At 45.6% G+C, this 22,504-nt stretch overlaps 1 protein-coding gene across 1 annotated transcript; it reads right to left on the bottom strand.

The window, feature by feature from the left end:
- Positions 1 to 33: 33 nt before the first annotated feature.
- On the bottom strand, positions 34 to 19,332 carry MCM10 (minichromosome maintenance 10 replication initiation factor). Its single transcript, XM_075428563.1, has 20 exons — positions 19,313 to 19,332; positions 18,044 to 18,094; positions 16,912 to 17,232; positions 16,046 to 16,150; positions 15,317 to 15,451; positions 14,620 to 14,794; positions 13,661 to 13,826; positions 12,721 to 12,888; positions 11,146 to 11,262; positions 9,656 to 9,855; positions 8,559 to 8,659; positions 7,405 to 7,511; positions 7,194 to 7,297; positions 6,014 to 6,242; positions 4,331 to 4,472; positions 3,524 to 3,642; positions 2,497 to 2,610; positions 1,589 to 1,734; positions 1,333 to 1,375; positions 34 to 949 (listed from the first exon to the last, which is right to left on the bottom strand). Exons 2-20 carry the CDS (start codon positions 18,048 to 18,050, stop codon positions 866 to 868), a joined length of 2,583 nt encoding a protein of 860 aa, XP_075284678.1. The 5' UTR covers positions 18,051 to 18,094; positions 19,313 to 19,332; the 3' UTR covers positions 34 to 865.
- Between the last annotated feature and the right edge of the window lie 3,172 nt (positions 19,333 to 22,504).

A 22,504-nucleotide genomic window follows, 5' to 3' on the forward strand; every position in this document is an offset into this window, starting at 1 on the left:
AATTTAAAATGCCAGAGAAAGGGTAAAAGCTATTAACTGTAATCACTCAGTTCTTTAAAACCACTCACAAAACCGTCCCAGACTGATGAAAATTGTTTTCAAACCGCCAGCTGGAGATTTGTAGCTCTAAGGGTGCTGTAGTGTGGATAGTGCTGGGAACCCAGTATGGATTGTGTGATAGGGAAAGGGCTTTCAGAAGAGCTCCTCACAGTCTGCAGTATAAACACCGCTGGTTTGCAATGCCAAAGCCTCTGAAGGGTTTTTTTTAACACTTACGTCAAGGAGGTAGCTCAGGAACCATCTGACATCTTTTCTTAAAGGTGAGTAATTTTGGAGCCAACGAAGACTGCTCTGTGGCTACAACCCTCTCGCATACCTTTTCAGCCAACAGCTGAAAAACCCTGACAGGCTGGCATTCACGTACCGCAGTATTAAACTTCACAAGTGCTTACAGAGTCTACAGTCCTTACAGTTCATGATGATTTGTCATTTAAAATTCTGGTGAGGTCACTCTACACCAGCCATTCAACATAAATTGTGGGATCACTAGGGATTTCTTGGTACAAATTCCTCTCTAGAGATCTCTTTTCTAGGTTAAATCTTGTAAACAAGCTGTCAGTAAGAAAGAACAGGCGTGAATGTGTATTTCACATGCAGCCCTATTTAGTCAATTTTAAAAAGATCAAAGCTGACTATCCATGCAGTGGCCTGGTGGAGACTTTGTGGATGGTCCTTCTCATCAGGAACTGACTCCCCTGCTCATTCATCCCTAAAACCAGAATCCTCTTGGTATTCCAGTAAAGAAATGTGTGTTTTAGACACATAAATCCATGCTTATGTTGTGAAAAAACAAAACAACTCCAGGTCATTTAAGACTATTGAGAAATTTTGGTTGTTCCTCCCCTCTTGGTAAAAGTGTTTCTCCACCAATCTTCGGACCTTTTTTCTCCTAGAAAACATGAACCATGGAGAAAAGAAGTTAAAGGTAGTAAGGCGTCTCCCAAACATTTCTTTGACAGAAGTTGTGGTAGGGCTAAATTATCTGATTAAATATTGACAGACACTCTGGCAATCCCGACAGTCTGAGTTCTTACAACCTTGGTCAAAAGAAATTTCCCCACAATTAATTAAAACAAAGCTTCAAGGACAGAAAGTAAGAAGAGAAAGCCCACTAAAACACAGCTGGCAGGTACCTGTATGTACCTCACAAAATGCAGAGCTGCCTGGTTTTGCTGGCAGCTCATAAGGGCACCGAAGCAAAGCGTGGGACAAAAGTACCAAGAGAAGCAGCCAGAGTGCTAAGGTGCTCAGAAACTGCTGGCTCAGACTCACCTTTAGCATCCCGTCTCGCTCCCACTTGAAGAGGCCACAGGTACTGAAAGATGAAGATGGCAGGTGAGGACCACTGTGGTGTGTGCTTGCTGCACAGTATGAGGGGGTCCAAAACTAGCCCCAGACTTTTGTCACACTGCTTAGCACAAGGGCTAACGTTCCTGGTACAGGACACAGCTGTGTGACTCCCAGCACATTACCTGTGAACGGGCAGTAGCAAAGCCCCAGGCACTATTTCATGAGGCTCATTTCTTACCTGCAGGGCTTTTTTGGGAGCCTGTCAAGGGAAATAGCTCGGCTTCCACAAGGACATTTGAAAAATCGCTTGATGGCATCATGCCAGTGGTAGTCGTGGTTATCCTGCACACATGTCTCCAGAGGCTTGAAATAGGTGTAATTGCACTGTCAGGGAGGAGAGAGCGAGCTGTGAGCGCTTCAGCAGCATGTGAGACTGGAAACAGTTGAATATCCAGAGGAAAGCACCCCTCTTCTCCCATCCTGAGCCCACCAGTCTGAGATGATCACCCCAGGCTTTGTCACTGCTCCTTCTAACGCCATCCTCCCCTCTTTGCCAGCACCCTGTGGCCCTGTGCTCCCAGCACCTCATAGGGCACACAGTGGCCCTCTGTGCAGCCCCAAAACAGATAGGAAAGGCAGCGAGAGGTGAAGTCCACAGCAGGGGCTGAAACTCTGGGATGGGAGGTAACTCCTCTATTCCTCTTGGCACATTTGGGATAGTAACAAAGCTCCATTCCTCTACTCGATAGCAGAATCCCACCCAGTGTTATGTTGTCAAGGCACGTGGCTTCTTTTGCTATGTAATATGGGGAACTGAGGGTCCCGATACAAAGGACTTCAGGGAAGAAACTGGTAAGTTTTCAGGACACCAACACCAAAGGAACCTACTCGCATAAAACATCAAGTTGAGATGCCCAGCACAGCACTAAAGCCTGCCTTGCCAGTGTCTTCATGTCTCAGTCACTCAGTGCACGGGCTGCTCGCAGCAACAGGCACAAGGAACGAAACTATCTCCATTCGATCCGTGCACCAGACTATGGCCAAGAGAGTAAATGACAGGTGGGAGTCTGCAGGATGGTCCAGCATCATTTTGTACAATCCATGTTCCACTGCCCTGCTATGTTACCCTGGCTCCCCTTCACTCACCGTTTTACATGTCACAACTCGACATTTCACTTCTTTAATGCTCCTCATCTTCTCTTCCATTTCTTCCTTTTTCACCAGCGGCTGAAAGTATTGCTCCTGCAGTTCAGCCTCAGCCTGTGGGAGCACACAAAAAAAAGTTGTGGGGAGACAAAGATGGGAGAAGTCACTCCATACTGGGCCTTCTTGAAGTAGACTGCAGCCTGGCAGCCAGAGGAACACCAAATATCTCTTGCTTCAAAAAAATCCATATAGTGCCCATGCTGTGCTTCAACACTGAAATGAGCCACCTCTGAGGTGTATGAGTTGGAGGCTTTAACAACAGTGAACTGAAATAATATTACTGCTGATTATATATACACAAATATAAAAAAAAAATTACTGCTAAAATAAGCACATACCTACAAGGACAGTGCAGGGAGAGGTCAAGTAGGCAGATGTAATGAATGGAATTGGTTCTTAGCCAAAATACTGCGCCTCAGAAGACCTTAAAACACCCAGGACTTCATGCCAATACAATATGCCCAAGACAAGAGCCCTCTGCCACTGGAGGTGCTGTACCCCTGGGAACACACTCAGCAAAGACCTCAATGGGGAAAACCCAACCTCTCAGCTCTTCAGGGCAACTCTGGCATTTCACAGGCTCCACAACTTACATGAGTCCCAGACGAAGGTGGCAGCTGTCTTTATGTGGCCAAGAAGTCAAGAAATGAGGGACAAAATAGGCACGTGGCTAATTTGGTTTTAAGGCAGAAGGATTTCTTTGATCTTCCACTAACCAGGAAACTTCACTGATTGTTCCAAACACAGCAAAAAAAGACAATGGCAACTTGACCTTACCATGGCTATAGCAATAAAGCTGACTTGCAGGCACCGTGCCCTGCGTGCTCAGGGACCCCCGACATTACTCATCGGCACAATTTGGCGCCTATGACGTGTTTGGGTGCCTGCTTCTTGCCGAAAGAATTATGTGGAGTCCAGACAACTCCCTAGTTCTGAGCCCTCAGTCACGGCTGGATTGAGGCCATACCTCTTTCAGGACATCTGTGTGCTTGGACTTGGCATTCAGGATTTTCTGGAACTCTTCTGACTCCAGATAGGCCAGCTGCTCACGCCGTTTCTTTTGAGCAGGCTCCAGTTCATCCATATCTAGGGAGACAAAAGGGCTCAGTCCTACAGCAGCAAAGTTCAAAACAAGGTTGTGATCTCGAAGCACGACCACTGTAGGAGATTGTGGAAGTCTCAGGTCTCTCAGGCAGATGTTCAGGTCAAACAGCAGTCTTTCATAGTTCAGGAGAACATGAAGCCAAGTTCAAATATGGCTTCAGAAAAAAAACAAAAGCATTTTTTTAAATATCACTGCATCTTCTCTCAGAAGTACTTTACTAGGAATTTTCACATCACTCCCAGGGAACAGAGCAGTGTTGCCTCCCTGACTGATGGAGAAGCTTTAGCGGGAATTAAGCAATTCATCCACAATCACACAGTAAATCACCAGCAGGCAAACTCAACGCCCCACAGAAGACTCAGATACCTTCACAGTTGGGACAATTTCTTGGTTTCCCTTGGTTAAGTCAACCATGCATTGCAGATACTCAAGTGCCAGAAGAAAGGCAACAGAGAGCTATCAGAAATTACATCTCACTGTCTCCACAGGGTTAGAAGTTGTTTAGCCTTCACAACAAAGCCTTTAAGTTCTAAACAGACCTAACTTGGCTTCTCTTTGGCACAGCAATTAAGTCCTCAACCCAGCAACTAGTGCTCTGCTCAGCAGGACATAAGCGTATTTTTTTCTATTCTAGAAGCTAACATTACATACCATTTTCTGCTTCTGGACTTTGTGAGTGAGCAACATTTTTCTCAACTCTTTCAACAATTTCTAGGACATCGTCAGCATCAGCTCTTTTCCTCTTCACACTGTTTGGGTCAGTTTTAGCAAGAATCTGGCCTTTTGCTCGCAGTCGGTGTATTGCAGCCAGCTATAAAACAGGAAAGAGCAATGAATACGTTAGTGACCATTCTAGTTCCCACATTCCTACTTCCAGAAGTAACAGAGCAAGTCTGTCAAACAGAGCAGAGATGATCCACCGGCCTGAGCACAGAGCTGGCCAAAGAGAGGCCCAACAAAATTCCCAGCTCTGCTGTACATCTAATTCACCACATCACCCAACCTCTCATGACTTCCCAGACCATAAAAATCACTCCTGAAGGGGAGTTACCGCGCTTGATATCTCTGCAGCTGTGCTTTAACTGATTCACAAAGCAGTAAGTTTTCCAGAGGAACCAAATAACTTCAGATTTCCACATAAACTGGTAATAATTGGGAACTAACAGAAAACTACACACAACTATTCTTTTCCTTACTCCCAGAATGCGAAGACTGGTCTTCTGTGTTAGAGAAAAGTTTCTTTGGCAAACTTGTGAACAGATTTGTGCCAAAGACAGACGCAGTCTGTTCTGGCTAGAAACCAAAATTACCCAAACTCATGTCCCAACACAGCTAACTAGTTTAGTTCCCTGTTGCTTACCCGGCAAACAGAAAACACCCACAATACACTGCACTAGCAATGCCAAAGAACAAACATGCACAGGTTAGCACTACAGAGATTTTCAGCACAAATCCCCTGCCCCTTCCCAGCACTTCAGGGTTTTCGTGCTTGTAAAACAATCAACAGCAACAAGCCTTGCTCTCCTTTCTTCTGTAAAAGTCACTTCAGCATCTCCCATCCCGGTCCAGGACCTATCCACAACCTGATGCTTTAAGATGTCACAATCCCCCAAAACACAAAAGAAAAAGAGCAGCCACCAGTGGCCAGAGAAGCTCTGTCCCACCTGCATGAAGAACAGAGTGCAAGCAGAGAGGTGATTTGCCCAAGGGGTGACAGACTATGTCAGGTCTTGAAGAAGAGAGTCAGTTCTACTCAGACAAGCTGCCAGCATGTATAAAGAAGTGTTTCTTCAGCAAAAAGCTTAGCATCAGGTTCATGACTTAAATGAGATGCCCTATCTCCTCATCTCCTTTTTCCAAGTCCCATCCCAAGAGGCTGCTCTGTCCCCTGTCCATGCCCAACTGGCATGTGCTGAAACTGCCAGCTGCATCAGTGGTTTCAGTGATGCTTGTTCTTCAGAGAAGATCAAGAGTGAGCTTGTGAGCACGACACATATGAGACAGACCACGATAACTCACTTCTGACCAAGTCAGGTGCATTTTGAACAAGAGACACCAGCTCTGACACCAGTTCCTGTGGTCAAACATCACACACAGAGGCCCCTCTTTATCAGCTGTTCCACGGCTCTGGAGGTTGACTACAAGCAAGATGGTAGCATGGACCTTGGTGCTAACAGCTGCTAGGAACCACAGGTTTCTTGTGTACTGTAATATAGGCCTGTCTGATCCCACAAATCAGAAACTTCACCAACATCAGAACTGAGCTGGCCTAGTCTGATCAAAGACTCCTTTGCTACCATAAGCCAAACATCCCTTAACCTCCTCTTCTTAAGCGTTCCAAAGAGCTGTTACCTTTTTGGCTTCTGCCAGGCTGTCCAGCTTTGGTGTTGGAGGCGGAGACCCATCAAAGAGGAGGATATCTTCTCCTTCTGAGAAACCTGTGCCGAGCCTGGGCCTTCGAGGAGTTGACATTTTTGCAGCTTTGGGAAACTCTGCCCCAGGCATTGGGGAATGGAGCGAGGACTGTCTGGAGGAGGATGGGAGAGCTGGGCTGCTGGCTTTACTTGTGTTCTGGAGAAACCTTGTAAGACAAGAACCATTCATTGGAATAGGGACACAAGCCAAAGAAACAGAAAGGTTTGAGAAACCGATAGGAATGGAAGGCATGCAGACTATAATTTTTTTTACTAATTAGCCTTTTATTGCTAGAAAAACATGGAGCAATTTAGGCATTCAGGAGAGTAAAGCAAGACTGGTAAGAAAGTCACTGGTCGCTGAAATCAAGAGTGACTTGAAGTCACCAGAAGGAGTCAACAACCAATTGCTTTCAAAACTAAAATCAGAGAGAAGCATCAAATGAAGCTGGGAAGTGGGAACTGAAAGCAGTTAGAACAACGGGCTTCTTTGCAGAACAGGTCGTTAAGCAGGGCGACTCCTTGTAACAGAAGTCACATAATGCTTAGGTTTACACAGGTCTGGACAGGTTCATGGGGGAAAAAACCAAAATTCCCTTCACAAATACTGTAACAGACACTACCTTTAGCCTGGAAAGTCCCTAAAATACAAAGAGTTGTAGGCTGGAAGAGTGTCTGGGGGAAATATCATCATGACTGTGCCTAGTCTTATTACTCTCCTTCAGGTTCCGTTTTGGCTCCTGTTGAGCCTTTTGAGGCTACTTGGCTATGCCAATCTCAGTCTCACCCAAGGTGGCCCTTCTGAGGTTCTTCTGAGGTTTGTTAACAAGATATGCACAAAACACTTGCCAAATCTTAAGGTTCAGAAGAAGCCTGCAAGCCAGCAATGAACAGAAGCAGAAATCCTCATTCCAGTTTCCTACCCTAATCAGTCTCTTCCCGTCATGCCTTCCAGCTGCTGGGCACTGTGCTGGAGCATTTCACAGCATTTGGTTCTTTACTGAATACTGGGATACTTCTATTTAAATGAAGTTTTTAATAAAACAGCCAAACACCTCCACAGTTATACTTAGGGCTACAATAATGGAACCCTTCCTGTGAAAGTCAGTATGCATTACCGCCTCTGAATCTCTTCTGCTCGCTTTTTTCTGGCCTCCAGCAATTTCTGTTTCTGTTGCTTGAGCAGTGCTGAAGCAGAGACAGACTGGAAACTGGCCCCTTGCTTCTTCTCAGTATCTGAGAAAAAAAACCAAAACAAAACGCCACTAATGTTTACTCAGAAGAAGCTCGAGTGTTTTCAGGAATGGGTTTTCCTTCAGGCAAAAGGACAATACCTGCTTTGCTCCAGTGTTTGCTGAGGTTTCTCGCTCCAAAGGTTGGCTGTGCCAGCAGTTCCTTGAATTCCTCAGAACATTGCATGGGTCTCTTTTCTGCACCTGGAACAGAAGAAGCAGAAATCCAACAGATTTGGAACCAGGAAGGGAAGCAGGCCTGGCTTTAGAGATCTAGTCTTGGCTGGAAGAAACTCCTGTGGGTCACCTCAGTGAGCAACCCAACAAGCTGGCAAAGCAAGCCCAACTTGTACGTTGCATTTGGTTGCCCAAGGCCTTGTCCTCAGAGAGCTCATCACGAAGACATTTCTACCCCTTGAGCAATTTCATCAATCAGCCAGTGACCCACCAGCCTTGGCTGTCAGCGGTGCTCCCACTGTTCCCATTTTCAGAATGCCTGAAAGCCCTGAAGCCACTACATCTTACCCCTGGAGAAATAAGTGCAGCTAAAAGCTAGAGACAGGACACACACCATGTTGTCTGAAACAGAAGCAATGGAGGGAACCAAAAGATGTGAATAAGACATCTAAGTGGCATCTAGAGCACATAGTTTGAATAGTCTGCCATCTGCTCTCTACCGAGCATAAAGAGGGTGTAATGTTAAGTGTTTCACAGAAACAAAATGGAGGCAGAGAAGACTGGTGACATCTTAAAAGTCTATTGAGGGAACTTGCTTTGAAGATCACAAAAGAAAAGCAGTAGCAATAGGCTGGGCACTCAGGAGATCCCCTGCATTGCAGGCCTGACTGATTTATACTTAGTATTCCTTGGAAGATTTCAAGACTGACAGAAGTAATTTATTTTAATCAAATAAAATAAATTCTCTGGTTCAAAGTTCTAAACACTTCCAATTTCCATTAATCTGGCAAAGATCTTCTGTCACTGTCCAAAGACAGAACAGGAGACTTAATTCAGGGGTGCCAATGAAAAAATATGCATGGAGCAGTTGCTTAGTTACATTTGCCTCGCAGCTGCGATCTCAAGAGGGAAGAGGAGTCCTGATCGATTGAGAAAGCAGCCGGCAAACGGCTATCTCTGTAGCAACCAATTGCCAGATTCATTGAGTGAGCGTCAGGGTGCTGGGACACATACAGCTACACATCAAGCTGGCAATAGCTGGAGGGTGAAGAGACTACATGTGTAGTTAGGTACCAATTTTCTGCCTGGTTTCCTGGACAATTGCATCAACTCCTCTCACGACCAGATTGGAGAGAGTGGTTTGAATCTTCCTTTTCGGCACTGCAGCCGCTGCACTAGAAAGAGGAAACAAAACCAGAACATCAGAGTTTTCCCACGCTTACAGCACGGGCAGGAGCGCGAATGCTAGCTCATTGCTTCACCAAAACTTCAGCCACCCTAAGGGGTGCCACTCTCCTGTCATCTGGCTGTCTTTGGGAAGGATGTGGACCCAAATCTAAATTCTAGCACAATGTTTAGGATCTCCCATTTCTCCCTGGGCTGAGCTATGTATTTCCTGTGCATTGAGAGAATACTAAATGTAGGTAATTGCTAAGCTTTGGTCACAGCTCCAGGGAGGGAGACGAGGCTGGAATTGTTTCATTACTGTGGAGTCACACCAGTTATCAGAGGGCAGTGGTAAGGGAATGGAAGCAGCGTGCAAGCACAGGGCTTGATCCAGCTGTGACTCACGTCCTTCCACAGCTGTCTTCAGGGGGATTTGGATGAAGGACTTCGCCCCTCCATGCTAGTTATGAAATGCATACTGATCTTGGTCAGTTGACAATACATAGGGTGTACAACTGTCTCTTTATTAACACATGGTGATACTGTATTGTTTCAGTCAAGGAAGAAAGGAGGAAATACAGAATACACTGACACTGAGCCTGGGATTAAATGCAATGAGCCATAGCAAAATACGGTAAGGGAAAGGCACTAAAAAATACTCATCTCGGAGACTTCAACGCTTGGGATCTCATGATAAAGTTCATTTCATCTACTGAAACACAATGCCGCCTGGCTTCACAACACAGTATTAATTTAGAGGTAAAAACACCCCTTACCACATCTTAGTGCTCGCTGTTAAAATTTTCCTGTCAAACAGCAGCTCTGTTACCCCATGGGGCCAGGAGGACCACATCAAATGAGGGGCATTTATTCCTATTTGGTGAATGTAGTTAAGTCAAAGGGATATCTAGCTAAATAGACCCCCTTAGAGATAGCTTCAGGCTCATTGGTATATGGGAGAGTAATTCTGTTCAAAGGCAAGGGAAATAAGTGGTTTATCTTACACTGAGGCTGCATACGCTGCTGAAGAGACGCCTCCATAGTAAAACCCATCCTGACACAGCCTCTCCTTCAAACTGGGAGTTTTCCGACCAACTTTTTTGGGAATGCGGCCACCAGAGAAGGTGGACTGCAGATCTGCCCGCTTCGAGCTAAGCTTCTTGTACTGGGATTGTATGTGATACTGACAATATTCACAGTCGTTCTGAAACGAAACGGGAAAAGCCTGTTGCAGAACACTAGCAAGTATAATTTGTTTCATTTCCCTCACCCACACGCGTCCTTCTAATGGCTAAACTGAAGTAACATCTCTATTGTAGTACTCCAGCATTCGACCAGCTCAGCAAACACACGCCCACAGTCCAGCAATGAAAAACAAAACTAAAACTGCCCATACTAATCACTGAAAAAACCCTGTGCATCAAGGACTTCCTCCATCCAGGAATTTTAAGGCCATTGGGTCAAGTAAGCTGATGCCCCAGGTCCTCTTGCCCAGATTCTGCACTCTTGACTCTGAACTGCATGCAATGTTCTCACTGGTATGAACACAAAGGAAAACTAACATCAGAGCAAAATATTTCATGCACTCATTCCAATTTAATTCATCGGTTTTCAGTGTCAATCCAAGGCAGTTTAGAACTGAAGACAGTGAGCCTGTCAGAGTCAGCAGCGCCATAAATGCACTCACTCAGGGTGTTCTTTAGCTTTTTACCAAAAAAAGGACTCCATTCTCATTGATATTCATCTGCCTGAGATTTGTATAACTACAATTACCCCACAATCAAACATTTTTTTTTTGTCACCAGTTAAACAGATAGCAAATTCCTTCACGAGGTTCTTCTGCCAGGCAGCCTCCAGCTATGGTTTGTTCCAGGTGGCACTGGCACATCTCACCAACATTGACAGCCCTGTGCACAAGCACCTTGTGGAGTGGGTCTACAATCACAGCCTTGTTTTATCATAGAATGGTTTGGGTGGAAGGCACCTTATACATCACCCAGTTCCAACTCCCCCTGCCATGGGCAGGGACATCTTCAACTAGATCAGGTTGCTCAAAGCCTTGTCCATCCTGGCCTTGAACACTGCCAGGGAGGAGGCCAGAGAACTCATTGGGTTAAAACTACCTCCGAAAAACACAACCATTCTCAAGAAAAACCTCCTACTGTTTTACCTTGGATGAGTTCTCTAGTGCAGTGCTTGGAAGCTTGCACTGGCACAAAGGAAAGTGAAAGGGTTTGGAGACAGCGCCAGTCATGGTTCAAGACCATCTCTTTGTGCTGCAGCATCAGCTTTGCATTTAGGGAACTACTGTGCTGCTGCTACAGTGCCATCACAGAGCAGATTCTCTGGGTTTCATTTCTCAGTTTGTCCACCCACTTTAGTCAGTTACAAGTCAAGATCCAGAAACAAGTCAAAGAGCAGGAACATCAGTACAAAATCCGTGGCCAGATTTTTACCAACAGCTTAAGGATGTCCTAACTAGTAAGACACGTACCAGGTTCACAATCTGTGCACAAGGATCACCGTTCTTCTTCCTGGCTTTGCAGGTGCCCATGTCCAGAGCTTCACCCATGAGGAGGATCTTCTGGGGATGGTCAACAGACAAACAAACCTAGCAAGAAATCAGAAAACACCTTCAGGAGGACTGGATGGGCTTCTCTCTAGATGTCACTGGTTTTGCTCTGGTCCCAAATAGTACCTGTTGTATCAACAATGCAGTTTTAAAATGTAGGCCTAATTTAAGAAAGTCACATGTCCTATTCAGATTGAGAAAAGCCTCAGTAAAAAAGAAAAGAAGTTAATTTCTTTCTCACAAAGAGATGAAAGATGTTGCATTTATATGTTCAGAACCTCAGGAAACCAAAGAACCAGCAAAGGCAGATCTAGCTGTGCTATAAATGACAGTCTCACACAACCGCTTGGCTCTGATGCCACCATGGCAGCTGCATTCGGCAGTGGATGGGAAGAGGAGATGGACCAAGAGCTCTGTCCCTCTCCATATGTCTAGACAGAACCAAAAGTGACTCCTGTGCTCCTGTGGTACAAGAAGTGTGTCTGCTTCACACAACCAAAGATACTAGGAAGTGTGTCTGTAGGCAAGAAACACCGAGAAGTCAGTTTTAATGTAGTTCTAAGTGTGTACTGTTTAGCTAAGAAAAGCCATTCTTAAAATGTTAAATACATTCTTAAAATGTTGTTAAACACATTCTTAAAATGATAAAACACAGCCTTTACATTAAATCTGGTATGCCTTGCAACTCACCAACAGGACTTTCTACTGCTTGTTCCTGTCAATTTAAGCAATTATACAGCTTAATAGACAATTAATGAGTTGCTTAATTTTTCCATTTAAAGAATTTAAAATGTGAAACATTACATCATCAGCTCCTAGATTGAAATTTCCCTTGCCGGAAGGCAGTAAAAACAGTTTCCATTCCAGTGTAATTAAAAAGATATTAAAAAAAATTAATTTAGTAGCAAAATGAAACCACCTTAAATGTTTCAAGACATAAAGAAAAGTAATTCATCATGTTCTGCATTGATAAGTAATTGACTAAACAAGTGAATTACTATGTATCAACTTACTATACATAATACATCGTTTGTTTAATACATCAAATATTGCTTCTTCTCAGTCATGACTCTGGAACAGGAAACATTTTGCAATCACATCTCATGCTTAAATCAGAAGCAAGAAATGAACTTGCCCACCTTTTTCAGCTTTAAGAGACCTCTTGGCTGAAGCAGGCATTGCACTGAAGTAGCTGAATAAATTGAAATGAAAAAACACACCCACTGTCTGTGGAAGAGCCAACTGTTATCGAAAGCACATTAAACACTTGAATAAACTTTGGTTTTAGGTGCTTAATAGGACTTCTTGAAGTTCAGTCTTCCAGAAGGCCAGGAGCAAATACTCACCACACAAATACCTGAATGCAATTCAAACTGTTTAGGCAGACTGCTGTAATTTCAGCCTTACCATGTTATAAAGCTGAATCTCAAGCAGATATGAAAAAGTTCAGCTGTGAGTTTTTATCTACAGCTGATGGGCAAGGAAAAATCCTCTCACCTCATCTGAGCCTTCTTTAGGTTTCATAGGATTAGCATTGAGCAGCCCGATGACTGTGCCTTGGTCTGTCTTCCAGTGCTCTTTGTGGACATCACCAAACAAGAAGAGCGAGACACACTGATTGAGATCCCGTAGGTCGTTCAGCCGCCAAATGCTGAAGGTTCTGCCCTGGAACAGACATTCACTTTCAGCTCTTATCACAGTGACACTGACTGCATCCCCTCTTGCTGTTGCTTTTAAAGAGTTATTCTGACTTTTTTCCCCCTGAGTTTTCCTGATTCAGAAAAGCACAATTTGTAACCACAGCAGAGGTTAGATAAAATATCTCCAGCCGTGCCACACAGCCATTTCCGGGATTCTTAACAGTCAAAGTAGCACAGCAATAACTGTTACCACCAACCTTCCTGATACTAAAGATGAACAGCACCCTTGCTTCCTGAATAAAGACGTTTTTACCCCACTGAACAAATAAAACCAATGCATGTCCAGATCTCTGTGTCATCAATTACTTTCTATAGGACATGTTCACCATACAGGACAGAATGACCTCTAGGGAAATGACGGAGGCAGAATGTGGTGGTACACTTAAAACAAGAGGGCTGACTAGAAAGACTGAGAGTCACAGTTCTCTTTGCTGCACTGGCGTTTAACATGTAACAGTGGATGAACAGATTTAGACAGATTCATGCCATGGCTACATTTCTTACATTAGTGTCTGGGACAGCTGCACCAGATAAGCTAAGGACTTACTCTGAGGACCAAATGCAGCATTTCTGCATGAAACCAGACAAGCCAAGATCTTTAACGTAGTGATTTTTTATTAACTACACGGAGTTGGCTGATGAAGTTGAAGACCTAACTAGTTTCTCAGGAAAGAAGACCAGCATTTCACTTGGACTGAGCAAGGGATACAATAATGTTGTATACCCCAGTAACTTACATTATTTGCACTCTGAGGAGTGACCTTCTTCACTATGACTCCAAATGTTACCCAGTCTATTTCCTCTAGATTTTCCGTAGCAAGTTTGCTCTTCAGCTGGGACAGCCGGATGAGCCTCCGGTTAGCCATTTTCCTGTCCATTTCAGCCGATGAAACCCGGGGTTTTCTACATCAAGCAAAAGCACGTTAAAAGAGAACAGATCCATTGGCACAAATGGACAGAGACGAACAAAACGATGCAGCATCCTCCTGGGGAGGCTACATCTCACTGCAAAACACCTCCGTGCCTTATTTCACCCTGAGTTCACTTGAAACAAAACCCCTAAGGACACTGTACAAACATCACAAATCTACTGATCATGCTGGGTTTTGTCCAAACAGGCGCACTGCAACTTAACTGCGTTAACTCTGCTCATTTCAGGAAGGACTGAGCATCATGACTGCCAGAGCAAGGTTTGGAAATCCAGCATGGTTTCTGATGAGAAAAGACACTGTGAGTATTCAGAGACCTCTTCTGGCCACATGGAGTATGGGGATCACAAGTGGCTCCCAAGGCTCCTCAGTACAGAGCAAAATCTGCTCAAGTGGAGCACAGCTGGCTTCGCACATGCCCACTGCTTCCTTCCTCCACCACCGCAGACATCCCAGGGAAGGCAGTGCTAATAAAATGATAGGGTTTTTTTTGTTAGAAAAGAGCAAAGGTGAAAACAGAAACAGAAAGATAGTACTAAGCCAAAAGTCAATTACCTATTTCCTGGTCAACCAGCCAATGCTGTGGCCTTGTGTTACATCCCCTAATGACAACTGACTAATCTGACATGGTTAAATGATGTACAAACCAGATACCCAGTCCTCCGCGCACCACTTGGGTGACTAGCATCACAGGACACTGGACCGATCGCGTTTCCTGTCCCAGTACTGGAGGGTGATGTCCCCAGACAGAGCTCAGTGCTGCTGACCTTAATCTCAGTCCCGAGAATGTTTCCACAGACACCGGCTGAGTTGTTGCACTGGAGCATGTAGGGACGTTAGGAGTCTTCTCTCTGGTCACCTTACTGGGTGCGTTCCCTGCAGCAGACTTGAGAGGCTGGAACGCCAGACTGAGGACTTGCTGTGGAGGAGGAATCTTGTTCTCTTTTGCAGGAAAAAAAAAGCAAGGAAAAAAATCTTGACAATGAAAGAAAACTTCTGAAAAAAAATAACACTAACTTACACCTGACCAGAGACAGGAGTCTAATATAACACACTTAGGAAAAAGGTGTAAAACTGTCTTATTTGTACTGGACTGGTCTCCCAGTCAGCTGGGAACTGACAGCTCCAGATCAGTCACATGTAACTCAAGCCATGAGTTCTGTCTGGTAAGGAGCTTCCCAGAGCAGCTCTCATTTTCCAGGCAAGCTAAACTGTAGGATACACAGATGCAAGCTAGACTGCTGTCAGTGTCCCAGTTAACCATAGCAGTACAGAGCACAGCACCCATTGAAAAGAATACAATAATTAACTCTGTAATAGGCACTGTTCCTCTGTGACCAGACTGCTACTGGTGCACCAACTACTATAAAACTCTGCTGGATGTGTCTACATGGCTGCCATGAACTACATCAGCTTTCACAAAAGCCCAACGCATTGCAGTGCAAGGCAGACTGAGAATGGTACCTGCTGAGGATGCTTTGGATTTCTGGATTCTTCGCTTGGCTGGTGGTAAAGGATTACCCAGCTGGGCCAAGAAGCATGGTGACTCTTGCAGCTTCTGAACTTTTCTTTCCTTTAAGGGTGGGCAGGGAGATTTACCTGGCCAAGAAAACAAAAAAAATATTTACGAGGTCTCAAGATTTGGACTCAAACACTAAGAACTAAGTAATTCTCTGGATAACAAGCCCAGGTCAGAATCCCACATGGAAACCCTTCAGCTAAGTTGCCAGCATCTGAAATGCAACAGCTAGAAAAGCCCCAGTGACTTTTCCCCATAAGTACCTAAAACTTGGGATGTCACTGAAACCACAAAGCTGTGGAAAGTAGGAACAAACCCTTGCTTTTCAACTTTCCCATATAATTTTATTACTATACCCAATGTGCTACAGCAACAAACATAGCTGTATTTTCTGAGTGTCCCAACATCTGCCAGTAAGAAGGGACACTTCCAGCAGAAGACCCTGGAGCACTTCAGTCATGAAAGCTGCCCCATGCAAAATCAACCCATGACACAGATACCAAAACTGTAGCTCACTGATTTAGTCTGTAGCTGCAGGAAACAACCTGTGTGGGAATACACCAGACTACCACTCCTCCTTGCTACTCAGCACTTTAGAATTATGTGGAGTGTTGCCTATAAATTGCGTGTTGGTAGGCCAACAAATCATAAACCCATTTAATCAGTCTCATTACCAGGGTTTTTTTTCTCAGGACTTGAACTGGATTGCTGCCCAATAGCAGTCTTTTGCAACTGCTCCTGTAACGTCTTCATCTGTTCTTGCAATTTTCTCAGCTCAGCTAGGAAAGAAAGGAGAAGAATAAGTATAATAATGAAGACAGCGGGACGCCATTGCAAACGGGGATTTATGAGATCCCTGGAAGTCTGGCCGTTTTACTGCATCATAGAAACTTATGAAACAAAGACTAGAGCCACAATGCATACTTGATTCTGCATAGCTCACAGTGAGGGGACACTTTTCTATACAGCCTGGAGCTGACTTCTCTCTATAAATACTTTACTTGACCATGTTCCTTTCCATCTTCCATATATCTTCCCTACTGAACATAGGACAATTTAAGTGACTGACAATCGCACTCCTTAGCATAAATAAATGCTTCCAATACAATCAAGTATGTGGCTGGACACAGGAACGCTCAATGGCCAGCTCTGCTTCCACGCTGCCTGGTATGGCAGATCCTCCTGCCAGTAAGCCCTGCGGGGGACAGGAATGCTGCGCTGGTAAAAGATGCCAGGATGACAGCCCTGAAGACTGAAGCAACACCGCTCTTCATCAGACAAGGCACAGGTACATAGGCAACCTTCTCTGTTCTGCTCAGCAGAGCTAGTTTAGCTTCCCTGGCTTCAGTCCTCTGTTTTTCTTTTGGCAAAATATGTTTGGCAAGTTTAGTGACTGAGCACTGAAAACTGGACTTAGGAACTTTCACAAGGACTTTCTGTATTCCCCCTCTGGGCACCATCCTGAAGCGAGAAGGAGCAGACCCTTCCTTCTGCCAAAGACATACATGCCAAATCAGATAAAAGATGGTGTAACAGAAACCTTGCAGTTCTTCATTGGTTTTCTCTTTCGCCTGACTGGGAGCTGAAGCGGGGACAGTTTCTTCTGCCTCCTCCTCTTCCAGCAGGTCATCCACATCTCCAAACAGCGTAGCCAGATTCTCCTTCTGCTCATCAATCATGTTGTTCTCAGCATCGACCTCTTCAGTGTAGGACGCATCATCTTCCGCGTCGAAGAGCTCATCATATTCATCTGGTTCTCCCCTCTCATCCTCTGGGGCATCTTCCTCCTCAGGAGAATTCCTCTCCTCAGTTGTCTCGCTTTCTTCCAGGAGGGAAGCCAACAGATCCAAGTCATCGTGAGCTAAGGCAAAAATTAAACTCAGTGTTATTTCCATCCAGTTAGAGGAAAGCTACCATGGAATAAAATTTCCGTGACACACTAATCACAAGCTAATGACAACCAAAACTAAATCAAAGCAGCAAGTGGCATTTTTAAAAAAATACTTTAGCTTTGGCTAAGGGAAGATAGAACTGCTTCTTTCTGTCTGGTCAGGTGAAAACATAGTTGAAAACACTCTCAGCTTGCAATCTAGGCTGGCTGGTCACAGAAAACTTGCAAACCACTTAGTGCTGGCTTTTCCTCCTATGCAGCTGCTTGTACAATAGCTGCCGTTACACAGAAAAGCCCCAAGGCCTGTAAAGGTGTAGCCAGGAGCTCTACAGAGACACCCACATGGCTTTTGCCAATAGAAGCTGAAGAGGAAGATGCAAGGCAGGCAAGAAATATTCTCACCTATGCTTTGCTCAAGAAAGAGAGCAGAGCAAAGAAACATGGATCAAAGGTACAAATAATGGGAAAAAGAAGATCAAGTACAGAGAGAGGAATGGGACAGACAGAGCAGAACTGAAATTCAGAACAAAATAAGAAATGTATTTACCCTTTGCCGCTGAAGAAAACACAAAACCAGGGAAGGGGCAGAGCAGCCTCACAGAAAGGTGACAACAATGAAGGCAATGTGCAACCTCAAAGGTCTCCTCAAGTAAGGTCAGTGCAACTTCATATCCCTTGCTAAAAGGTTTACCCAGATTTCTGAACCCTTGAACTTATTAACTAACATACCAGTCAGACGACAACTTTCCTACTGAAAGACAAAGAGTACTTTCCCTCTTACCGTCCATGATTTCACCAGGATTTCTTCAAGAGCCCCTCAAGGAAAAACATTCTGTTACAGGGAGAACAACATTGATACAGTTAAACTAGATACAGCTCTACAAGAAATACATGCTGTGTTCAGGCTCCTTATTTGATCATTTGCAAACCACCAGCTTGCTTTTGTTTACAGCTGCAAATGAGTACTCCGCTTAATTTAAAATCTCCATGTACTTTTTCTAGATTTAAAGTCTGACCTGTGCTGAACTCCCTTCAGCACAAGGGCATCACTTTTCGAAAAAAGCCCATAACAGACACAGATTTTAAGAAATGCCTACCATGTTCTCCTAGTAATAACCATTTCCACCCCATCAGCCCTGCACTATAATCATAATTAGCATTTAACTAAAGCCATCCTTCTGAAATGGATTCAGCCTTCATTTGAAAATGGAAGAAGGTAGCAGCGTTCCGCTCTCTCCTCACAACACAGTTCTTAATTAAAAACACGCATTCTACATTTCTCACAGCTCCACCATTTCATGGACACATGTTCGTGAGAAATAATCAGCACGGGCGGCCATAAATGGCCAAGGGATGACTGGGTCAGAAGCGGGGAGACCCACTGGGGATGGATCACTCACAAACAGAAACTCTAACTCCTTGCTTACAGGTCCTCCTGCTGTTTCCTTTTGTTTCGCCCATAAACTCCACTTCTAATAGCTCTCTCTTTTCTCTTGCTCCAGAATACTAATTTCCAGCAAACACCACAAAACTGCAGAGCACACACGAGCAGGCCTGGCCAGTGACCACCACACAGCCCCAGTCCAGCTGCTGACCCCGACCCAGGGACCCGCCCTGCTGCCGAGCGGGCCCTGCGGGGCCTCACCCGGGCGGCCCCGGGACCGCCCCCGGCCCCTCTCCCGACGGCCAGCCCCGGGCTCCCAAGGCCCGGCAGAGCTCGGCTGTGCCGTGCCCGCCGCCTCCCCTCTGCCCACGGACCGCAGCAGCCGCGGGATCCCCATCCCTGCCCTGAGGGGATCCCCGGGATCCACTCCCCATCACCAGAGGATCCGCTTTTCCCCTCACGGCCCCAACTCTCCTCACGGCCCCCCCCTCCTCCTCACGGGCCCTCTCTCGGCCACCTCCCCCACCCAGAGGAACCCCGACCTTCTCCAGGGCTTCCCCGTGGCTCTCCGACCCCTCAGCCCAGCCTCTGCCCCCCGGGATCGCCTGCTGGGCTCCCGATTCCCCCCGCTCTCCCCCGGCCCTTCCCTCACACAGCCCCGCTCACCGCCAGCCGCGCGCTCCCCAGCACCCGCCAAAACTCCAATCCGGCCCCGCCCCTCCGGCGCATGCGCAGCGCCGAGGTGCGCGGCGGCCGGCGCCCGCGCCATGCTTAGTCCTGGCAGCGGGGGCGCCGCCCGGCGCCATCTTGGTAGTGGGCGAGCGGCGGGGAGGGTGCGGGTGTCCGCCGGGGTTTGGGCCAAGGGAAGGCGAGGTGGCGACGTGGGGATGAGCTGCTGCGCTGAGGGAGGTCACGGGTGTGAGGGTGACGGTGTCATGCCATCGTTATACGCCTCGGTGGGGTTGCGTGAGGTGTCAGGGCCTGCCCTCTGTGGCAGCCCCGTGGCGTGAGGCCTGTGTCCACACAGTGCCCTGCCGTGTGCTCTGGGTGAGGCCGCCTCAGCTGTGGGCACCGGCCTGTGCCTGGTCAGAGTGGCCTTCGGGAGGGGTTACAGCAGGCACCACCTTTGTCTCAATAACCTAAATAAACTCAGCACTTGCATTAAGTCGGCAAATTCAAACCTGGGTATTGTCATCTACAGTTGACAGGAGTTTGTAGCCTGGTTAAGTGTTTCTTCGGTACAAGCAACTATGATTCTGTGAAAAATAGTATTTCTGAATATGTACAAGCTCATTGCTCTAGTCCCTTCCCCCTTGCATCGGTTCTATGCAGAAATCACCCCCAAATTGCCAAAAAGCTGAAGGATTTGAGCTTGGATCTCAAGGCTCTTGCACTAAATCCACCCTGCAAGACGATATACAAAGAAACAGAGGATGTGTCTGGTATTTAAAGGCCGGTGGTACCAGTACCGGGTTAGGAAAGATAAATTAAGGACAGAAATTTTGTGGTAGCTGAAGGAATCAAGAACAAGTTCCAGCAGATGGCAGGAAAAAACTCCAAGAGAGAAATGCGCTGCTGAGCAGTTGAAATGCTCTGCTGAATAGTTGTCCACCAAGCTGTCTGGCGTGTGGCATGTTAGACTGTCCTGTTTTGGGGTTTTCTCCCCAAAACCACATGCCTAGCCCAGGCATTCTGGGCTAACTCGTTCTGGATGCATCTACCCTCGTGGTGCTCGTGCAAAGGCGTTTCAGGGGAGCCGGAGCAATGAATAACAACAATGAAAAATGACCGGGGCTGGGGAGGAACATGGGGGTGCTGAGGGAGCTCCTCTGTATCGCTGCTCATCCACGATGGAATCAGGGAAACGCCTTGTGCCCCATCTTGGCATGGGTGCGAATCCACAGGCAGGCATCAGGACACTGTTTTTCATATTTTCCCTCCTTCTGGCTTCTAACTGGTGGTGTGACCCAGGCTAACCACAGAGCATCACCAAGTCCCGCTACTCTCCATCCAGCTGGAGTAATGATGGCTTGCCCACTCCTGTGACTCGAAGTTTGCAAATCCGGAGATACCCTCCTGCTCACAAATCTCAAGCCTACCCCACAGGACTGTTCTGGCCCCTTCCCAGTCTGGATTTTAAATCTGAAGCGGAATGAAACACTTCTGCCTCCTCATCGAGTCAGGGTACTGATCGTGGGACACGCTGCTACACCACGAATGTCCTTTGTTAAAAACAGGGATGTGTGGACAAGTAGTGTTTCATGGACATGTAGCATCCAGTCACTTTAAAATACAAGTACATTTTATCTTCTCTTTCATCTAGGGGAAAACAAAGGGGATGTACTCTTAAACCTGTGCTAATGAGCATCTGCTGGCCGTGGCCACCTGCCATGGTAGCTACTCTGTCCTCTAGACTGCAGTTAATGACAACAACAGACAAATAATCCTCCCTGTTGTATGCACAGGTTTCAGTGTATTGTGGTTTTATTCTTTGTAGTTCCTTGTCCCTCCTGATTTGCATTATTAGACCTAATATCTTATATGTCTGCAAAGACCTACTTCAGCTAATGCTTATGTCTTCCTGTTAGTATTCCTGTGCCAAGATCCCCTCTCTTTCTGAAGCCTCATAAAATGATTAGTTTTGACTTGACGGATGCATAAGTAATTTCTCCTTTGGCCTTCCGCATTGATTTTCTGTGTTTTCATTAAGGTTAATGCTCCTCAGATGAAATCAGCTCTATTATCATTCTATTAGTTTGATCTTGGCCTAGTAGGGTTTCCATCAGATTTTGATCATTGCAGAATCCATAACTATCACAAAGGTCCTGTAATAAAATTGGATTCAGGGAAAAAAGCCCATAAATCCCACTGTCGCAAGGAACCAATTAAAAGCCAATAGGAGACTGTGTCTGCTGGGAATACTTATAATTGATGGAGACGGTTGCAACCAAGCCGATGAATGCCTCTTCACAACAGATTTCAGTCAGCTCTTGTATTACTGGAAATTATGGATGAAGCTGTGTGAGATCATGAGCTACAGCTACCAGAAAATGAGAATCCAGAGTCTACGAGAGATAATTAGAACAAAAGTGACAACCAGCAAAATAAAAGCAACTCCTCACTTTAATTACAAGGGCAAAAAAAAAAGACTGTTTTTCCTGGTGTTGGTAGCTGAGAATTCACTGACAGCATGACATGAAAAATACACTGAAGGAATATTTTGTTTGGCCCAAGGAACCTCTGCAGGTATTTTTCCTGTGTGTATTTTAAGAATATTAATGTGCCGAAATGTAAATCTTGCACTATTGAGGCCTTTGTTTTGAATTCATCAGCTCTAGACTAGTTTCTATTTCAGGTTTGAAGCAAAAGATTGAGTCACGAACCTTTTTATTCTAATTCCACTATTGATCAGTGTGTTTTCTGCTTTGGGATTTGGATCTTTATGCATAGGATGATTTGGAGAAGCACTTATGTATGGCAGTATGTTGACAGGAGAATTTGTCACATACAAGTACAAAATATCTGCTATAACTCTGCCCATTCCGTTGTGGTATCCAACATTCCTGAGGCTTGCTCCTATAGAGTTGTTCCATTCTCCTTAGCTCAATGTCACAAGATGACATAAGCTATACATATAAATTTCACTGCACAAGCATCTCTCACAGGTTGAACCATCCTTTTGGTGTCCAGAACTTTGGAGTACAGAAGCAAGTTGCTCACCCACACGTGAGGTGATCTTTACCTTCCTCTGGAAGAAAAACATTCCTGCCCCTGTACCTGAAAAGCTGCGTTGCTCTCCGTTACCTCGGACTTTGTACCTTTCTCTCTGCATTAGGCATACACAATTGCCCAAAATCC

This window comes from Opisthocomus hoazin, chromosome 8 (genome assembly GCF_030867145.1).
Source record: "Opisthocomus hoazin isolate bOpiHoa1 chromosome 8, bOpiHoa1.hap1, whole genome shotgun sequence".
NCBI lineage: Eukaryota > Metazoa > Chordata > Aves > Opisthocomiformes > Opisthocomidae > Opisthocomus > Opisthocomus hoazin.

Coding starts and splice junctions, on each gene's coding strand:
- MCM10 (XM_075428563.1), bottom strand. Junction 8,660..9,655: donor GCAGCGTATGCAGCCTCAGT/GTAAGATAAACC, acceptor TCCTCTTTCTAG/TGCAGCGGCTGCAGTGCCGA. Junction 950..1,332: donor AGCGAGACGGGATGCTAAAG/GTGAGTCTGAGC, acceptor CATGTTTTCTAG/GAGAAAAAAGGTCCGAAGAT.